Genomic DNA, 17,034 nt, shown 5'->3' with positions numbered 1-17,034 from the left:
CTTTATCAGTATTTCAGAGGTTTACAGTGATGCTTGTCCATGTGAGTTAGTGACATTTTTTAATGTGCTTGAAGTTAACAGTCAAGTCAATGTGGCTCATCTTGTTGGTAGATTTTAATAACTGTCAAGTACAAAGTTGCATGTATGTGAAAAGAGACATCTCTGTATAAATACATTTTCTAGGGATCTTGCTTTAAGGTGAGCTTTTCTGCTTTTCACTTTTCTTAAATCTTGTTGTTTATGATCTTTCTAGAGAGTAAAGGCTGCTTACGTTACCTGTTTACTGTGTGAGTCTGAAACAATAGTCACTGCTGCTTGCTTCCAGTACATACAGCAAACTGAAAGTTTAGCACGTGGTTTCAGACTTGTTTTATTTCTCTATTATCCAGTTTGTGTTTTAAATCAACTGTAAAATAAACTTTTTCTTCTTTCAAATAACAGTTAAAGAGAAACTGACTGCTGATCCAGACAGTGAAATAGCAACAACAAGCTTAAGAGTTTCTCTTCTTTGTCCAGTAAGTTTGTTTTTTTTATTCATTCAAAACTGATTCTGATCAAAATGTGGCTGTTCTGGGACACGTATTTGGTAGAGGTTAGCTTGTGTTTACCTGTGTGTTAACTTTGTGGGGATCAGATCCAGTGCTGAAGTTACCTGTCACCGTGCTTAAGCATGTGATATACCCCTGAGAAAATGAGTATTCCATTAACTGGAAAACACCATTCAAAATTATATGTAAGCACGCATTTAAATCTGTCACTAGATCATCTGAGTGTGCAGTTTGGCTCCTTGATAAAAGCCATTTCAGTGGTAAGATAGTTGAATGTGCCTGTTAAAACTAGCTCTTCAGTCATTGTCTGCAGTCAGAGAATTGAGCGTCTTTTAACTGAAGTTGATTGTATGCATGTGTACACTCTGAGTATTTAATAATCTTAGATTAAAAATGAAGCAGTGTCCTAGAGGTGGTTCAAAGAAAATTTGTTTTAAATTGGAAGTGGGAGAATACAGGTCCAATGAATGTGGAAGTGGCAGTACTTATTGTATCTTGACCTGCTAATTCTTTTTAACCAAGTAGATGCAGAGATAAGTGGTAGTTTATAGCTGGGTTTATGTTATCATTGCTACGCTGCACAATATTAACATTATGTGCACTTTATTTAATCTTTGGGACTTAATGCTCTTGTTTCAGGTATACATGTGGCTTCAGAATAGTTGCTCTCTGTGTTGATTGACACAGTATCTTTATTGCAGTATAACTTTTTAACCTCTTTTCAAGATTAAGGATGCATCTGTTTCCTGATTTGGTTCAATCTGCTCAAGCTTGACACAAAATTTTCAGTTCTGAATTCTAAAAGACTTTATGCTTGCAAAATTGAAGCTTATTTCTCAAGTTATTTAATATGTTCTTAAACTCTACCAATGTGAAAATAAACTTTCAGGTATATAAGCTTTGCTTTGTAAAAAGCACAGTTGACATTGTGGTTACTTGTTACATGTGTATTAGGTTACTGTAAACCCTTAAAAGTGGTATTTTTATGATCCATGATCTTAAGACTTTCTCCATACTAACATTGATGCTAGCTAAATAATAACATTTTTAAGGAAGGTAAAACTCATCTGTAAGAAAGCTACAGAGACTGGAATTACGAAATAAAATACTGATCTGTAAACTTAGAACCCCCATAACCTGTAATCATGTAAACGTGGAAATCTGTGTCACATCAAAACTGCTGCAGGTTTGAAATGCTGAAGTATTTTGGGTCCACACCTGGCAGCTTATTTTGTTGAGTTCTTACAGTTGAATTTTTGTTGTGTTGTTAGTACTTTGTTATTCTATAAAGCACAATGATAGTCCTGTTGTTTTTTATTTTGTCATTCTTTAGGCACAGTATTCTTACCACTTACGATTAGTTTCCAATACAGACAAGAATAGTAATTCATTAGTAGAAATTAAATGACTGTAAAGAGTTTAGAAGTGCTTACGTATTCATTCATTATCTTAAATTAAACTTCATGCATCTTCTGGAATTACGGTTTTTTACTTCTGTTGTACTTGATTTGTCAGAACTACTACTTCAGGCAGTTATGTTGTGTTACAGATCATTCCATGGGGGTTTTCTGACATGCTTCTGTTTGTCCTGATTGCCTCCATTACTGATAAAAGTTCTGCAGTGTGTTTAGATGCATTTTTTTTCTGGATGACTGCAGTTCAGATGAGTTGGTATTAGAGCAGGAATATCCTCTACAACATTGCTTTTAGGACTGCAAGTTTGCTAATACTAATGAAGATGTCAAGTCCTGTTTTGCTTCCTCAGAGTTCTGCCAGGGATAAAACCAAACCAGCAATCAGACATTGGGATGTAACTCTTCAGAAGTCCTACCTTTATCAGCATTTCATTTCCTCTTTAAAATTTACTACTTTTCTGGTAGACATACAAAACAAAGTCTATAGCAGGTTATTTTGAGCGTATTTGTGTCATTTTAATAATGTTTACAAACCACACTTTTTTCCCCAGTATGTTCCTAATTCAGTGCTGTCTGATTTCACTGTAGCTCTTGGAATAATCCATCATTGCACAGGCTCGTTGGGACAGACTGCGCCTTTCAACTTGTCCTATGAATAGAAAGGTTATTAGCATGATTCAGACTGTCCTCAGGTCTGAATGTAATTTTATTATAGCCTCCATATTTTTAATTGCTAATTTGTAAACATTTGGCTCAGGGAGATTTTTTTTGTAAATATTTTGTGCTTACTTTCTAATGCTTGAATGGACAGTGTATGCTTTGAAACTACACATTGAAAATGCTGATTTGCTCTCCAGGCAGAACCAAAAACTAAAGAACGATGCATCTTCAGCTGTGGTAATGTTAGGGTGCTGTTCTCCCATCTCATTTGTTACGGGTGTGATTCTCTTGTGTGTGTACTTCAATAAAATAAATGGAATTTCGTATCTGAATGGGAGTGGCAGGTTTAGACTTTATAACCCTTATTTTGCCCTCAAGAAAGTACAGAGTGAGGCAGCTTCCTCTGAATTTGTTTTGGATTGCTGCTGAGCTTTTTTTAGCACAGGGGCCTGCTCTCCCTCTGAGACTGTGGAGTACAGAGAAAAAGCTGTCCTTAACTGTTGGCTGAATCTATCCAAGGTACAGCAGACAAATGGGCTGAACTGAGCCTGTATTTCAGGAAGACACTTGAATTCATGTTCTTTTTTTCCCTTGAAATAAAAACAAATAAATCCACAGGCTCTGCAACTGGCCCAAATATTTAACTGAACAAAAATTCCAAACCTAGCATTTTACTGTAGGTTTTGCAGCTTTGTTTACAAATCCTTAATTTCTGTTTTGGGTGCATTTTTTAGCATGAAAAGATAGCAGTGTTTTGTACAGTCGTAAAATAAATGAAAGCAGTGTTTCTTTGGCTGGATTCAAAACTGTAACAGTGTTGGAAAACACAGTTTTTTCAAAAGTTGGGATGCTTCCCTTCTCTTATGACCTTTTGTTTTGTCAGTTCTGACACAGCTTGGCCAGTATGGCATAGCTGATCCAGGAAGTTCAGTGCCAAAAATGGGAAAGGAGACATCAGTGCTCAGTACACTGATTCTATCTGCATGCGTATGGCTTTGGTTAAATCCAACTATGGCTTAGACATTGGAAGCACAGTTTTTATACCAAAAGCTTGTGAAAAGGTGTCTGTTTTAAATCGGCTTTTTTACTCAGGAGACAGGTATTTATGTTCTTCCTGCAGCATTTGTCTTCAACCTTCCTATTTTTATTTTGCATCATGTAGAAGCATCCAGGTTTTATCTCCGGTATCCTTACTCTTGCTCCTCACTGAGCTAGGAGACTCTTATTGTGCCCAAAAGACAAATGAGCCATTGACCTACCATCTGGGAGATAAGAATTCCTAACAGACATGGATCAGGGGGCCTTGCTTTGTTGGGGGTTGATTATGTGATAGAAATAATGTGCTTGGTCATGGATTTTGGGGGAGGGGGTGCCAAACACATGGCACATACAGCACCTCCTGCCGCCTGGGCTCTCCAGCACCATTACTGCAGGCTCCCCAGGGAATTCTCAGCTCCCCTCCCATCTGGTGGTGAGTTTTGTGATGGTGACTGAGAGCCGGAGGGAAGAAAAATAAGCAAGATCCTGCAATCTAGCTGAATTTGCTGGGAATGGGGTGGAGGATTTCTGCTTAGGGGGAGATGCAAAAAAAAAAAAAAAAAAAAAAAAAGCATCATGGAGGAAGTAGTGGACTGTGAGTAGAGCCTTTGTTCTTGATACTGTTTTTAGTTTCCTGATATTCTGAGATTGAGTGCCATCCTGTGGCACCCGTCTTGTATTGCTCAGAATCAGTATGCATGACCACCGTGCTTGCTTAAGCCATACTAAAACCAGTTCCTCTTGCTATCCACTGCTAGAATTGGCTGAAGATTTTAAAATGAAGTAATTCTGTATGTTTTAGTAAAATACATATAACTTCAAAGTATTCAGTATAAATAGTTCTTAATAAATAATTGTTTTGTTGTTTTTTAATGTGGAAAAAGTCTTGTTTAGACATTCTTACTTTTTACCTTTAGTGTGGTCAGTTAAAGCTCCTTCTAAACTGCAGCATAAGCACTTTGCCAGAAAACAACTGCTTGGGTTTTGTTTTGTTTTTTTTTTAAGGCGTCTCCTCTCTTTTATTTCAGATTAATATGACATCCCTTTCACTGTCTAATCATTTTTGCATTCAACGTAATCATATGTTAATGTTTTATGGTCTAGGTTAGCGTTGATTTGTCTAATCCAAACTAAGATATTCCTGTTCCACAATTTAGCCTAAACACTTTCTGTGTCTAGTACTCCTATGTTACCTGCTCAGTTTAAGCACTCAGCTGTGCTTTTTGTATTAAACTTGTGGAAGCTTTGTGCTGACCTGCAAAACCTCGCTGTCCTGGCCTTTTCACAACTTGAAGGAAACAATGGTCCCCAACTGAAAGCATACTTTAGAACTCATTTTCTCCTGTTCATCTTCTGTTAACGTTTGCAGACCCTGTGTAGCATTGAAAAGGTATGATGGTATTATAGAGGATAGTGAGCTATTTGTATTTTATGTGAGAAAAATTTCAGCAGCGAAATTTCAGATTAGCTCAAAGCTGTATACATAGCAGTGGTGTTTATCACAGCAGGAGGAGTATAAGATTGTTTCTGAATAGTTAACAGGTGTGATTTATTTTGTGAGTAGTCTGTTTCTGACAGTTTTCTGGAGAAAATAGTGAAAATGCTGGAGCTAGAGAAATACATCAGGAAATGATCCGTAATCCTGCAAATGCATTTTCTATATGCTTGCTTCTGTGACTGTAAAGTTAAACAAGTAGTTCTGATAGTGCCCTGATGACTGAGATGTGGACAGCAGCTTGGATACACACTTGAACTGTGAGTAAGTAGGAGAGGACTGACCCATATTCATCAGCTTTCAAATTGCTAATGAAGGAGAATTCTTGTTTTGTGGTTGTACAGGACACTGCTATGTTACAGGTGCTCAGTGGACTCTGTATTTTGTTACAAGAACATATCAGGATGTAGTCTTCAGTTTCCTTGATCAAATGCAGTTTAAAATGTGATTTTTAGTAACTCGTGTGTGATAATCAAACCTCTCAGAAGGAGGGAATGGTGTATGTGGCATGTATGTAATTAAAACTCAGATTCATGAGAGTTCTTTCTGGAGTAAAACTCAGCCTGTCTCTGTCTCATACAGAAGAGCCTTGTTTGTTAGTGTAATACCAAGATGATGTAATCTTGTTGTTTGGTTGTTTTTTTTTTTCTCTTAAAGCTTGGTAAAATGCGGCTAACTATACCATGTAGGGCCCTGACTTGTTCACACCTGCAGTGTTTTGATGCCACTCTGTATATTCAAATGAATGAGAAGAAGCCAACCTGGGTTTGCCCTGTCTGTGACAAGAAGGCTCCCTATGAACATCTCATTATTGATGGGTAAGTAAAACTTGAATCAAAATGAAGACTGTACCTTACACACTGTGCTTACTGTTCTTGTGCTGCACGGAATAGAGTGTGCTGAAATCTGGGTGATCTGGCTGGGACCTGTTTTAAGTTACCACGTCATTTAATTTCCCTGCTGTTGGTAAAGAATTACTAACCAAGTACCTTGTCATTCAGTATTCTGGAAGAATTGTGGCCATCAAACTGTTACAGTGAATAATAATGAAAGGTATTCCTTCCGATCCTAGGTAAAATTTTGAGCTATTCTGCCTAAAATTCTTGTAGGTTGGGTTGTTGGGGTTTTTTTCCTCAATATTGCACAGTGCTGGATCCGTAGGTGAGAACAGCACATGTTGTCTTTTAATGAAGCAACTGCACAAATCTGGCGTAGTTGATAGCAGACATTCATGTTAGATTAAATAAATACTGCCCCCCCCCCCTCCCCAAACGCATCTACAATTCCATGTACAATTTCACACTTGGGGAGTTGCCGTGTATCTAGAAAGTGAGATAGAAATTGATTCCCTGGCACTGCCTGCCTGCAAAACATGAAAAAAACCTACCTAGTACTGGTCTTCACGAAGCAATGCTAAGTATGTATTCCTGGGCCGGCATTTTAATTCCTTAGATAGGAATCTTCTTTCCAAAGTGTGATAAAGGAAGAGAACAAATGAAGTCTTCTGAGAACACCCAGAATGGTTTATTAAAAAAAACAAACCAACAAACAACACCCAACACCCAAACAAATAAAAATGCTAAAACAAACAAACAAAACCCCAAAAAGCAAAACTAAAAATGCTGAAACAAATAGAACCCCAGAAACCACCTCAAGAACGACTGAGTCTTTTTTAGTGAATATGTGCTTCTATTTTGGTGACCTGCCAGTGAAGCATAAGGTTGCTTGGGATCTCCTTTAAGGCCTCACAAAAAACTCTTCAAGAGACATTCAGGACCTGCACAGGCTGCTTTGGATTCATGGCCTCTGAGATTTACAGGTCCTGTGCTTTAGATCAAAGAGCTGTGGGTTTCCTTGTTCTAGTTTTCAGCCTAAAATAGTAAAGACTAAGAGTAGTAATAATTAAAACAACGCGTTTTCCTTATTTCTTTTTGTGTTGCCAGGTGCAGATGTTGGAGATTAGGTGACGTAATTATAGCATCCCAAAGAGAAGGTTATTTCTAGAAAATATTTCTATCTGGGAAAGAGTGAATTTTCCCACTAATTAAAGCTCTTTCCTGCAGAACCACATGAATAGTCTTGGTCAAATGTTGGAATTCCCACTGGGAGTGATGTGGAGCCAGGATCCTGAAAGTTTTAGGAGACACAGCTAAGGAGAAGAGGCTACAAGTTTAGATTCCCATGCTCAGCCTTTGTTAGGGAGTTGTTGCTTTTATAGAGGTTTCAGGAAAATACTAGTCCTTAAATACTCAGCTATATGGACTCCTTTAAGATGTGGGCTTCCTCAGCTAAATATTGTCAAAAATAAATATGAGTAAGAAGGAGATTATTTTGTTTAATGCTAGTTCGCATTCTTTCTATGTTTTCGGAAACAGAGTTCTGTGTCATGAGCTCTGCAGGTTTCCACTGTTGTAGTTCTTTTAAGTAAATGTGCAGATTTTTATTTTAGATTTTTTATTTTATTTATATTTTAATAAATTAATAAAAATTAAATAAAAATTTTATTTATTTTTCAATAACACCTTTTATTAAGGAAGCAGATGAGAGAAGGCTAGAACAATGAAAGCTTTTGACGCTTTTAGAACACATACTCACACTTACACTGACTAATAACTGCTTTTTTTCCTCCAATATCTTTAAGCTTTTTTGAGGACTGATATTATATATTTTTGATTGACAGGCTGTTCATGGAAATCCTGAAGTATTGTACAGATTGTGATGAAATTCAGTTTAAGGAGGATGGATCATGGGCTCCTATGAGATCAAAGAAGGAAGTGCAGGAGGTAACTGCATCTTACAATGGAGTTGATGGTAAGTTGAGTTCTGGTGCGTATGGACTGAATGTCATAGTGTTGAGCTGTTAAGTATTGATGTTCCTTTAACTTTTCAAAATGCTCACTTTTGCATGTATGTTTGTAGCTTTTAATGATCACTTGTGAGAAAGATTACTTGACTAATACCTGGTTAGGACTGATGGTACTTTTAAGTTATCAATGTTACGTAATTTTGTTGTCTTTTATTCTAAATTGTAAGCTTTATTAATGATGGCATATAATAAGCTGTGATTTTATGATGACTGTAGTGTTGTTGTAAGCTACAGCTTATAATGTTGATTTACTTTGTATAGGATGTATAAGCTCTTCCTTGGAACATCAGGTGTCTTCTCACCAGCAGTCAAATAAAAATAAGAAGGTAGAGGTGATTGATTTAACCATTGATAGCTCATCAGATGAAGAGGAAGAAGAGCCATCTGCAAAGAGAAGCTGTCCTTCCATATCTCCGGCATCACCATTAAATAATAAGGGGTAAGAATAAAATACACAGGCCAATGCAGAGAGAATATACTTATGATGGAACGTAGTAACAATTTTGAAAGAAATTGCATCTAGAAAGTTCTGTATTTGGATTATATCCTGATTTAGTAGCTTATAGCAAATGGTTTTGCTCTCAGGTCACAAGGCCTAATAGGACTGGAATAACAACTTCGAGTTGTTAAGTGTAACATGATGCAGTTTTTCAGTTGTATTTGTGAAAATGAGCATGAAATGGCGCAAAAGGTTGTGGCTTAGAAGTATGTTTTGCAAATCTGGAAATGTTTTTTTCTCCCGTAGAGAAATATAAAAGCAGCACATACCGGGGTGGGCGGGGGGAAGGAAGAGAGAGCGCAATGAGAAGCATGGGTGTGGTATGGGAGTGTGTGGGTTTTGCTGGTGATTACTGCCAGTAGCATAGTAATAAAGAAGACCAGAATAACTTGATTACTCCTGAGTAGCCAAGCTGTTAATAGCACCCTGTTTACATAACCATGTAGGGGTGAAAACTGAGGCTAAACCAAAGGGATCCTGTTATTGAAGTGATCGCTACTCTAGTAATGTAAATGGCTCATTGATCACTTAAAACTCCTCAAGAGCTCTTTGGCTGTCTTCCATTGCTAATTACCATGTAGAGTATAAACGTTGTGCTGTTATACGGATTTGTATGGTTTTGGGGGTTCAATATGGTTTTAGGATCATCTTGTCCTGGCTTAGGAGTATTTATAACATATTTATAGCAGAGATCCCAATACCATTTATAGTGAGAGTCGTCCGTTTCTGTTGTCTGAGACTGAACTTTCTGTTGCTTTTAATTTTGCTAAACTTCAGCTGTCTCGAACTGAATTAAATTTTCTGATTAAAATGTCATTGTGAGAAGAAAGCTTAGGGAATGTGGGGTGCTCATGTCTCTTCCAAGACTCGTTGAGATGCTGTAGCATTGTGATGCTTTTTAGTGAAGCTTTGAATCTTAGTAGGGGGCGTTGTTGTTGTGCACCCATCACAAAGTTCATAACACGTATTGAGACGTTGACTTTGTGTTAAATTTAAAAATAGGCATACCCTGCAGGGAACAGCAATAGAAATCTTCATTTCTTCTTTAGCATTAAAGCCAAGACTATATTTTACAATTGTAACAAGCCTTTGTTTCTTCCAGCATTTTAAATCTACCCCATCAAGCATCTCCTGTGTCAAGAACACCCAGCCTTCCTGCTGTTGACACCAGCTACATCAATACATCGCTTATCCAAGACTACAGGCATCCATTCCATATGACACCTATGCCTTATGACTTGCAAGGTGAGCTTCTGACTGTTCATAGCTGTAAGTACAGCTCTTCAAGCAATAATAACTATCGTAAAAGGGTTAAAACATGCAGTTGTTTGACAGTCCAGTAGTTCAAAATACTATTTTCCATCCACAGAGGAAGAGATGGTATTTAAAAAAAAAAAAGAGAGAATTTCTGTTACTATCTTAAGGTTTTAAAAGGTTCATGTTTTGCAAGCTCTGGTAGTGAAGAGAATCTGAAGTGCCATCAGTATTGTGCTGGTTTTATTTCAAAATAAATGGTGGGAAAACGGGGAGGTGCTTTTTTGTTTTGAGAAGCTTAATTTCTTTCTTTGGCTCCTTACAGGTTTAGATTTCTTCCCTTTCCTGTCAGGAGACAATCAGGTGAGTCAAGGAAAATCAAGTCATATAGCAGATACTCTTTTCTGAGAAGGACTTGCTGGCATGGATGTATAGGCAAGGAGGGAGCAGATGTATGATGTAGGTGTAAATGCAGGGAAGCTGCAGCTTTATTTTATACACACGAAAACCATGACCAAATGTAAGAATTGTCTAATTACAGGTGTAGGATAAGGCAAAACAAAAGCTAAACATTTCAGCTTCCAAGGGTTAAGCTCAGTCAGCCACTGTTGTACTGTGGAATGGCCCTTGGCCACGGCTGAAGATCCACCATCCACCTCCACAGTTTTTCAGACCTGAGGTCTGACTTTGGCCATCTGAAAGTGCTGGGCCTCACCACTGGGACCCTTTACACAATTTGGAGAGTCGGGTAGCTCTTGTTTTTTCTGAGGCTGTGTACCTGTTTATACCATGTAAATGCTTACTAAGATTACATTGGTGCTGGCTCCTCTAGTTCCAGGAACTAAGCAGGTCATTCTCAAAAGTAGTCTGGATTGGCAAGTCCTCCCACTTGACCATTTTCCTCCCGTGCCTCCAAGAAAAGCCAAGGGACTGGGGTGGGCCACCTGCCTTTTGTCCCTTCAAGTCTGTTCTACAATCTGAAGTAGGAGAATTGCACGAAATGTAGAGAAGTACTTTCATATCGTAAGTAAGACCAGAGCCTGCACTGCAGAATTTTGATTCAGAAAAAGCTATCTTGATATTCAGTAAAACTTAGATAGGAGAGTTATTCTGAAACAAGTCGTGCGCGAGTCTGATGCTGCACTGATATGGCATAATTATAACCATGCGTAAATGCTGGGGAACAAGGCTGAATAGCCTGGATGGATGTTTTATCATAGTGGAAAGAAACATCAAGAGCAAAACTAAATACAAGTAAGATTGTATTTAAAATTGGATTCTTGATAGCTAAAGTTCTTGCCTTTCAGGGGCTGCCCAGCAGGGAGTGTAACTTGGGACAGCCCTTGTTGCCGTTGGATGGGACTAAGTGTGTGATTTCTAAATGCATTTTTCACAGAAGTATGCTTTCCTCCACCAGCAGTGATTAGCACATAGTTTCACCAGCTGTGATTGGTCTGTGACTTTTGAGCGGAGGAGAGGGATGGCAAAATGTTTCTTTGAATTTTGGGGAATTTTTCCACCAAGGAATTTTTTGAAGAGGTAAAAGAGTGCTGCTGCTTACAGTTTCTTACTGGTTTGGGTGTCTTGTGATATTGTTACCTTTCTAGCGTTTGCTTTTACTAATAACTAGTGTTTCCAGTTTCTTTTGGCTTCAGAAATCAAGGGCTGCAGAAATAAAAGTTCAGTGCATTGGTCCATTTACCTTACAGAAAGGCTGAGTAGACGAGCTGGCGTGAAATCCAGAAGCTGTCAGAGCTTTAGCTTATAAATACCTTCTTTTGTGCTGGTCTGAATCAAACCTGTGGTGTCTGAAATGTAACTCGAAAATGTTGTTTTTCCCCCCAGCATTACAACACATCCCTTCTTGCCGCTGCAGCTGCGGCGGTTTCCGCATCAGATGATCAAGAACTCTTACACTCTCGTTTTTTCCCATACGCTTCATCTCAGATGTTTCTCGATCAGCTAAATGCAGGAGGAAGCAGTTCTCTGCCAGCCACAAATGGTAGCAATAGTGGCAGTAACAGCAGTCTTGTTTCCTCCAACAGCCTGCGAGAGAGTCATGGTCATCCAGTTGCAAGTAGGAGCAGCACGGACACGGCGTCTATCTTTGGTATCATACCAGACATTATTTCGTTGGACTGATTTTTGGAGTAAACGAACTCGTCAGAGGAAATCTTTGTGCTTGGTTTTACTTTATGTTAGAAACATAGACAAGTTTTTTTTCCTTTTTTAGGGAAAAAAATTTATGTGTACAGAGAACAAAAGTATATTTTCAGTTTTACTTTTGTATATAAACCTAAGATGGCCTCACTGGTAAAAATAAGAAAAAAAAACCACAAAACAAAAAAAAATGAACAAAAACAAGGAGCTTCAGTTAATTTTTATGGATGCTGAAGATTTTACACCTGTGCATTTGTCATGTGAGTTACTTTTTTTTCCCCCATAGTTTGGACACAGATGGCATTATTTTCTTCACAGTAACATAAACAGGAAAAGAGCTGAACTTTCAAAGTTCAAACTTGTGAGAGGTTTTTTTTCTCCTCTTGGAGACATTTACCTTCAGTGGTGGAATCTAATTCCTCCATCCCATATTTAGTGCAGATTTTGTTATGCTTAAAGTGGAATAAACCCTACCCAAACTGTTCCACAGCATCCCCTCCGTTTGCAGGACAGAGCCTTTCAGGAGTGGGTTTGGTTTTTTTGGATTTTTTTTTTTTTTTGGTCATTTCTGGTTCTGTGTGACCCTCTATTCAGATTTTTTTTTTTTAATTCCATGCTTTAGTCAAGCATTGTTGCAAGCTCATTAGTGCACCAATTATTCTTGAGGGCCAGACTCAATAAAATCTCAGGCTGAGGAATTACTTGGCTGTGCTTACGTGGGACAAGACAGAGAATTTTTATAGAATCTAGCCCCAAATAAAAGCATTGACACATTGGGCTGTAGGATTTTGTTTCTAAGAACTTACTATGAAATCCTTTTAAAGGAACTTTAAGATCCTAATCAGCAAAATATTAAGCATGTGTCGATTTTGAATTTGTGGAACTGCTTGTGCTTTAAAGTTATCCATGCGTGTATAAATGGCCTATTGAACTGAGGCCTGTCTGTCTGGGGAAACCTACTTTTAGCTGCAGTAGATCAAATTTCTGCTTAAAAGTGAACTTGTCAACAAAATGAAGAAAATACAAATACCAACACACTTTTGCATGGTTTGTCAGCTGACAATGGTCTTGGTACACCGTCTTCTGAGTTCACATTCATCAGAATTAATATTAAATGTTTGGTGTGAGTCTCTTAAACCAAAAACCAACCCAATAAAAAAGCCCCACCCTGTCCCATGTACTCAGACGTATTGCTATCTATTGAAGTCTCTTAGGGTAGTGGGTTTCAAAATTCAGTTTTCTCTTTTTGGCCTTGTAATTATTTTTATTTCCCTAATTTTTCAGTACAATTTTGTCGAACTTTGAGCCATACTTACTTCCTGATTTCTTTTCTCTTTCTCTTTTTTCTTTTTTTTTCTTTTTTTTTTTTTTTTAAGTTGTGCATGACATAGGAAATTTTTTTTTAGAACTGATGGGTCATTTGGGCTGATTCGTTCTTACTAAAGAGTGAAATGTGTAAATAGCTGGAATGCAGTTTTTCAGGAGATTCTTTAAAGTAAGAGAAGGGGGAGGGAAGGGAGTGTTTCTCTTGTGTCCCAAAGTCCATGTCAGAGAGTAAATATTTCCTCTGGTGTGAAAAATATTTTTATAACTGGTTGAAAGTACAGGTAACATGTTTATCAGGAAAGAGAGTTAAGGAATACTAAAATCAGAAGATTCTTGTCTGACTTTTTAATGTCCAAAACTGTTGATTGCAGCTAGTTGCTTTGAGCATTGACAAGGGCCACCTTTTGCCTATGAAGTTCTCTCAAAATCTTGCATTGAATAAAAAAAGAAAAAAAAAAGGAAAAAAAGGGAAAAAAGAAAAAAAAATCTTTAATCCAAGTAGCATTAGGTATTGCTGTATGATCAGTCGTATGGTTATTTGAAAGGTTCACATTATGTGGCATCAAAATTGTTTTTAGTGTTTTTACATCATCCCTCTGCCACTAAATAGTTGACTTGAATTTTGAAAACAAATGTTTGTGTTTATATGTATATGTGTGTGTATATATGTATTTATAGATCTGTGTGTGTGAGTTAAAAGTGAGTTAAATAGTTTTTCCCATGCATGTGTATTTCATACATATCTGGCTGATATATATATTTCACCATACACCAATTTTATAATTTATTAAATGTCAGTTAAAAAATAAATAAAAGGATAGAAAATGGGAAATACTTATTTTTTAAATTCAGTCTGATTTTGAAGTGATTAAACCTACACTAGGAATATATCTCATACATTTTAGTCATGAATACTAACCTGGTAACTTCAGAGCATATGCTTTGCTATAATACCGTTTGTAAATCTGGAGTACAACTGCCATTAGTGTAACTGGGAGCATGCGTGTCCCCAGCTTCTGGAACACCTAAGAGAAATTCGGGAGAGCTTGTGACTGTTTTGCCGATGATTGTGGCATTGTTTCCATTGACTGTATTGTTAAAGATGGCCTGAAGAGCAGATTATGTCACTTTTGACAATGGTATTAAAATCTTGTTAATTCACGTATAAAATTAAATGTGGCGAGTGTGTGGTTACGCAGAATCCGGCATCTTTTATGCCTGTCTTAGCTTTTGGAAAGTGAGGTCAGCTGCTGACGTCTTCCGTTTCCTCACACGTTACCCTGAAGGGGAGGAAGGCTGTTCAGTTCACCGTTGTCATTGTTTAACTTCATTGCTCTACAAAGAAGGGACAGAAACATTCTGCAGTCCTCCTTTGTGGTATTAATCCCATATGCTTTGTGAGTATTCCTGTTTCATGCTAGGATGTTCTTTATAGCTGATAATTCTCTGTGCCTCTGACCACAGTTAACATTGCTTGGTAGAAGTCTCAGTCTGAGTTCTGGACGAGCTCCCTGCAGATGTCACTCCCAAACTCAATCTGCGTTAGTTCACGTATTATCAGAGGCGCAGTAAAGCAGCCCAGGGCGGCCTGGCTTGCGGTACTGCTCCGTTCGCTGCAGATTGCGGAGTTCCTGTGATCCTTACGCTAGTGCTCTCTTGTCCTCCAATTCTGCTAGAGGTGTGGGGCATGCACCCCGGTGCACGCATGCCTGTGTTTACGTATAGTGCTGTGTGTGTATGTATGTACGCACACGGGTGTGAGTATGTAGCTGTTCGAGTAGCCGGGTGGAAGTGGCTTTGAATTGCTCTTGAGGGCATTACTGATGCATCCTTTAGAAGATGAAAAGCCACGCTAAGCTATAACCTATGGCATGTGTTAAAACCTTTGTAGCGCTTCCATAACGATAGATGTGACGGCACTTCCAGGCTTGCCCCTTCCTCTCCACGGCAAGGATTCAATAAGCCTTTCAAGGACGGGATGACGGATGGATTTTCATTGGACTCTCTTGGACCTGCCTCCCAGTGCAGAGCTAGGGACTGTGAGGAGAACGTTTTGAAAATTAATTCTTCGTTGCAGTTTAATGTTTCAGGGTTTTAAGCACACTTTAAATAGAAAGGTTTTTGTTTTGTTGGTGTAACTTTTTTTTTTTTTTTTTTTTTTCTTAAACAGAGCTTAGATTTCTAACAAGGGAAAATTGCTGGTGGTCCCCGAAAGTGCTGCTGTTAATTGTTTTAATTAACAAAGGGAAAAATGTATATAAGCAGAATATTAAAATTGCCATTAATTCCATGAATTTAAATCTGTCATTCATTGCCTTAAAACTTTCTCTTAGTTTCCATACGGCATGCCAAACCAGTAAATGGCTTTTAAAAATGTATAGTAGACTAATGTCAGTTTGTATAAAAGTACCAAGTGAAAATATTTATTATATGCATTGGAAAAAAAAATGGTTTACCTATTGAATGTTACCTGTTTATGTAGAAATCTTTAGATGTAATAAAAAGCATTCAGTTACGTTGTGTTTCCTGGGGGGGGAAGGGTGGGGGTGGGGGTGGGGAGGGTGTTTGCTGTGAACTCAAGAGTTGCAAAGGTCCCTTTTCAACAGGAATGCTTTGCTTCTGAATGTTTTGTGGCACGGAGTGTCTCACACTTGTCTCTCCAGGCTCTAACAATGCTGCTTTGTTTTGCGAGTGCGGGTGAAGTGCGGCTCCTTTTTTGCTGGCTTTTATTTGGGTAATGTTTACCCACCCAGAGAGGGTGGTAACCGCCTGTTATGATACAGATGCATTCTGGAGTAATCCAAAGTGATTTTGAGCTGATCAATCCCCATGACATACAAGCTTTTATATTGTCTGCAGTTGAAAGGATTTGTTAATCAACTGTTCTGGTCAATAGGGAAGAATTAAGCTGTGTATTGGATCATTTGTAATTTGGCTATTGATGCATATTGGAAACAAATGCTTCTAAATGAACTCCTTGTTTCATAAGCTAATTACGCTCGCGCTCAGAGCAGCCGAGGTTTTTGCTTGCCTTCATCGCTGGTGGTTGTGTAGCGAAGGTCTGGAGCAGCTCTGGTGGGCAGACACCGAACTCCACGCTGTGGGCAGACCTCCAAAAGGCTCTAGTGCGGAAGGGCTTGGTGTTAAGGTAGGTGAGAGGTTTTACGCAAACATTCAGATTAACTGTGAACAGTAAGAAGAGAGTTACAAAGGAAATCCTATCTTCTGCTGTTAGTTGGAGCCTGGGTTTTTGTTTTTCCAGTGAATTTACCTTTATTTCACTGTATGCTGTTTTTTTGGAGTGTTACCTGAGTGCTGAGCTGCTTGTAACTTTTAATTTTCAGAGAAACAAGGTTTTTCTGTTTTATTTTCTATCCTTACAGTAGGAAGAGCTAATGTAAGAGTTGAGGGATACAGCAGACAGGCATGACAAGGTTTATCAGTTTTACATGGGGCAAAGTTCATTTTCCCCTGAAGCATGATCTTTTGCTGTTCAGAGGGCCTTTGATTAGTATCTTGGCATGTGAGGATCCGAGTCCAGGCTTACTGGGTTAGTCTGGGACTGCCGTCTTGCAAGAAGTGCAGGCACCGCAGCTTGGCTCCGAGTCAAGGCTGGGCACAAAAGTGCCGTTTGTGTTAAATACAGGACTGAGAGATACATCCTGGATCTGCTTCCACTTCTTTTCTGGCCTTCAGCATGTTGTTTAATCTTTTGTGCTTTTTCTCCCCCACTATGTAATATTCCATGAGAATAATCCTTGCCTTACCCTTAT

General features: G+C 38.3%; 1 protein-coding gene across 4 annotated transcripts in view; it reads left to right on the top strand.

The window, feature by feature from the left end:
* PIAS1 (protein inhibitor of activated STAT 1) overlaps positions 1–15,776 on the top strand; it is a 67,041-nt gene extending 51,265 nt beyond the window's left edge. For 2 of the 4 annotated variants that reach the window (XM_040600501.1, XM_040600500.1), the window contains exons 8-14: positions 442–515; positions 5,814–5,974; positions 7,837–7,967; positions 8,284–8,461; positions 9,624–9,766; positions 10,101–10,138; positions 11,621–15,776. In XM_040600501.1, the coding sequence (XP_040456435.1) occupies positions 442–515; positions 5,814–5,974; positions 7,837–7,967; positions 8,284–8,461; positions 9,624–9,766; positions 10,101–10,138; positions 11,621–11,917 (1,022 nt within the window). In that variant the 3' untranslated portion in view covers positions 11,918–15,776. Of the gene's footprint in view, positions 1–441; positions 516–5,813; positions 5,975–7,836; positions 7,968–8,283; positions 8,462–9,623; positions 9,767–10,100 lie in introns of all 4 variants that reach the window. The other 2 variants (XR_005828852.1, XM_040600502.1) reach the window with 2 other exon arrangements.
* Positions 15,777–17,034: the final 1,258 nt, after the last annotated feature.

The sequence above is a fragment of the Falco naumanni genome, chromosome 7, assembly GCF_017639655.2.
Source record: "Falco naumanni isolate bFalNau1 chromosome 7, bFalNau1.pat, whole genome shotgun sequence".
Classification (NCBI taxonomy): Eukaryota; Metazoa; Chordata; class Aves; order Falconiformes; family Falconidae; genus Falco; species Falco naumanni.
Note: the sequence above shows the minus strand (reverse complement) of the source record. Positions and strands in the feature narration are given on the sequence as shown.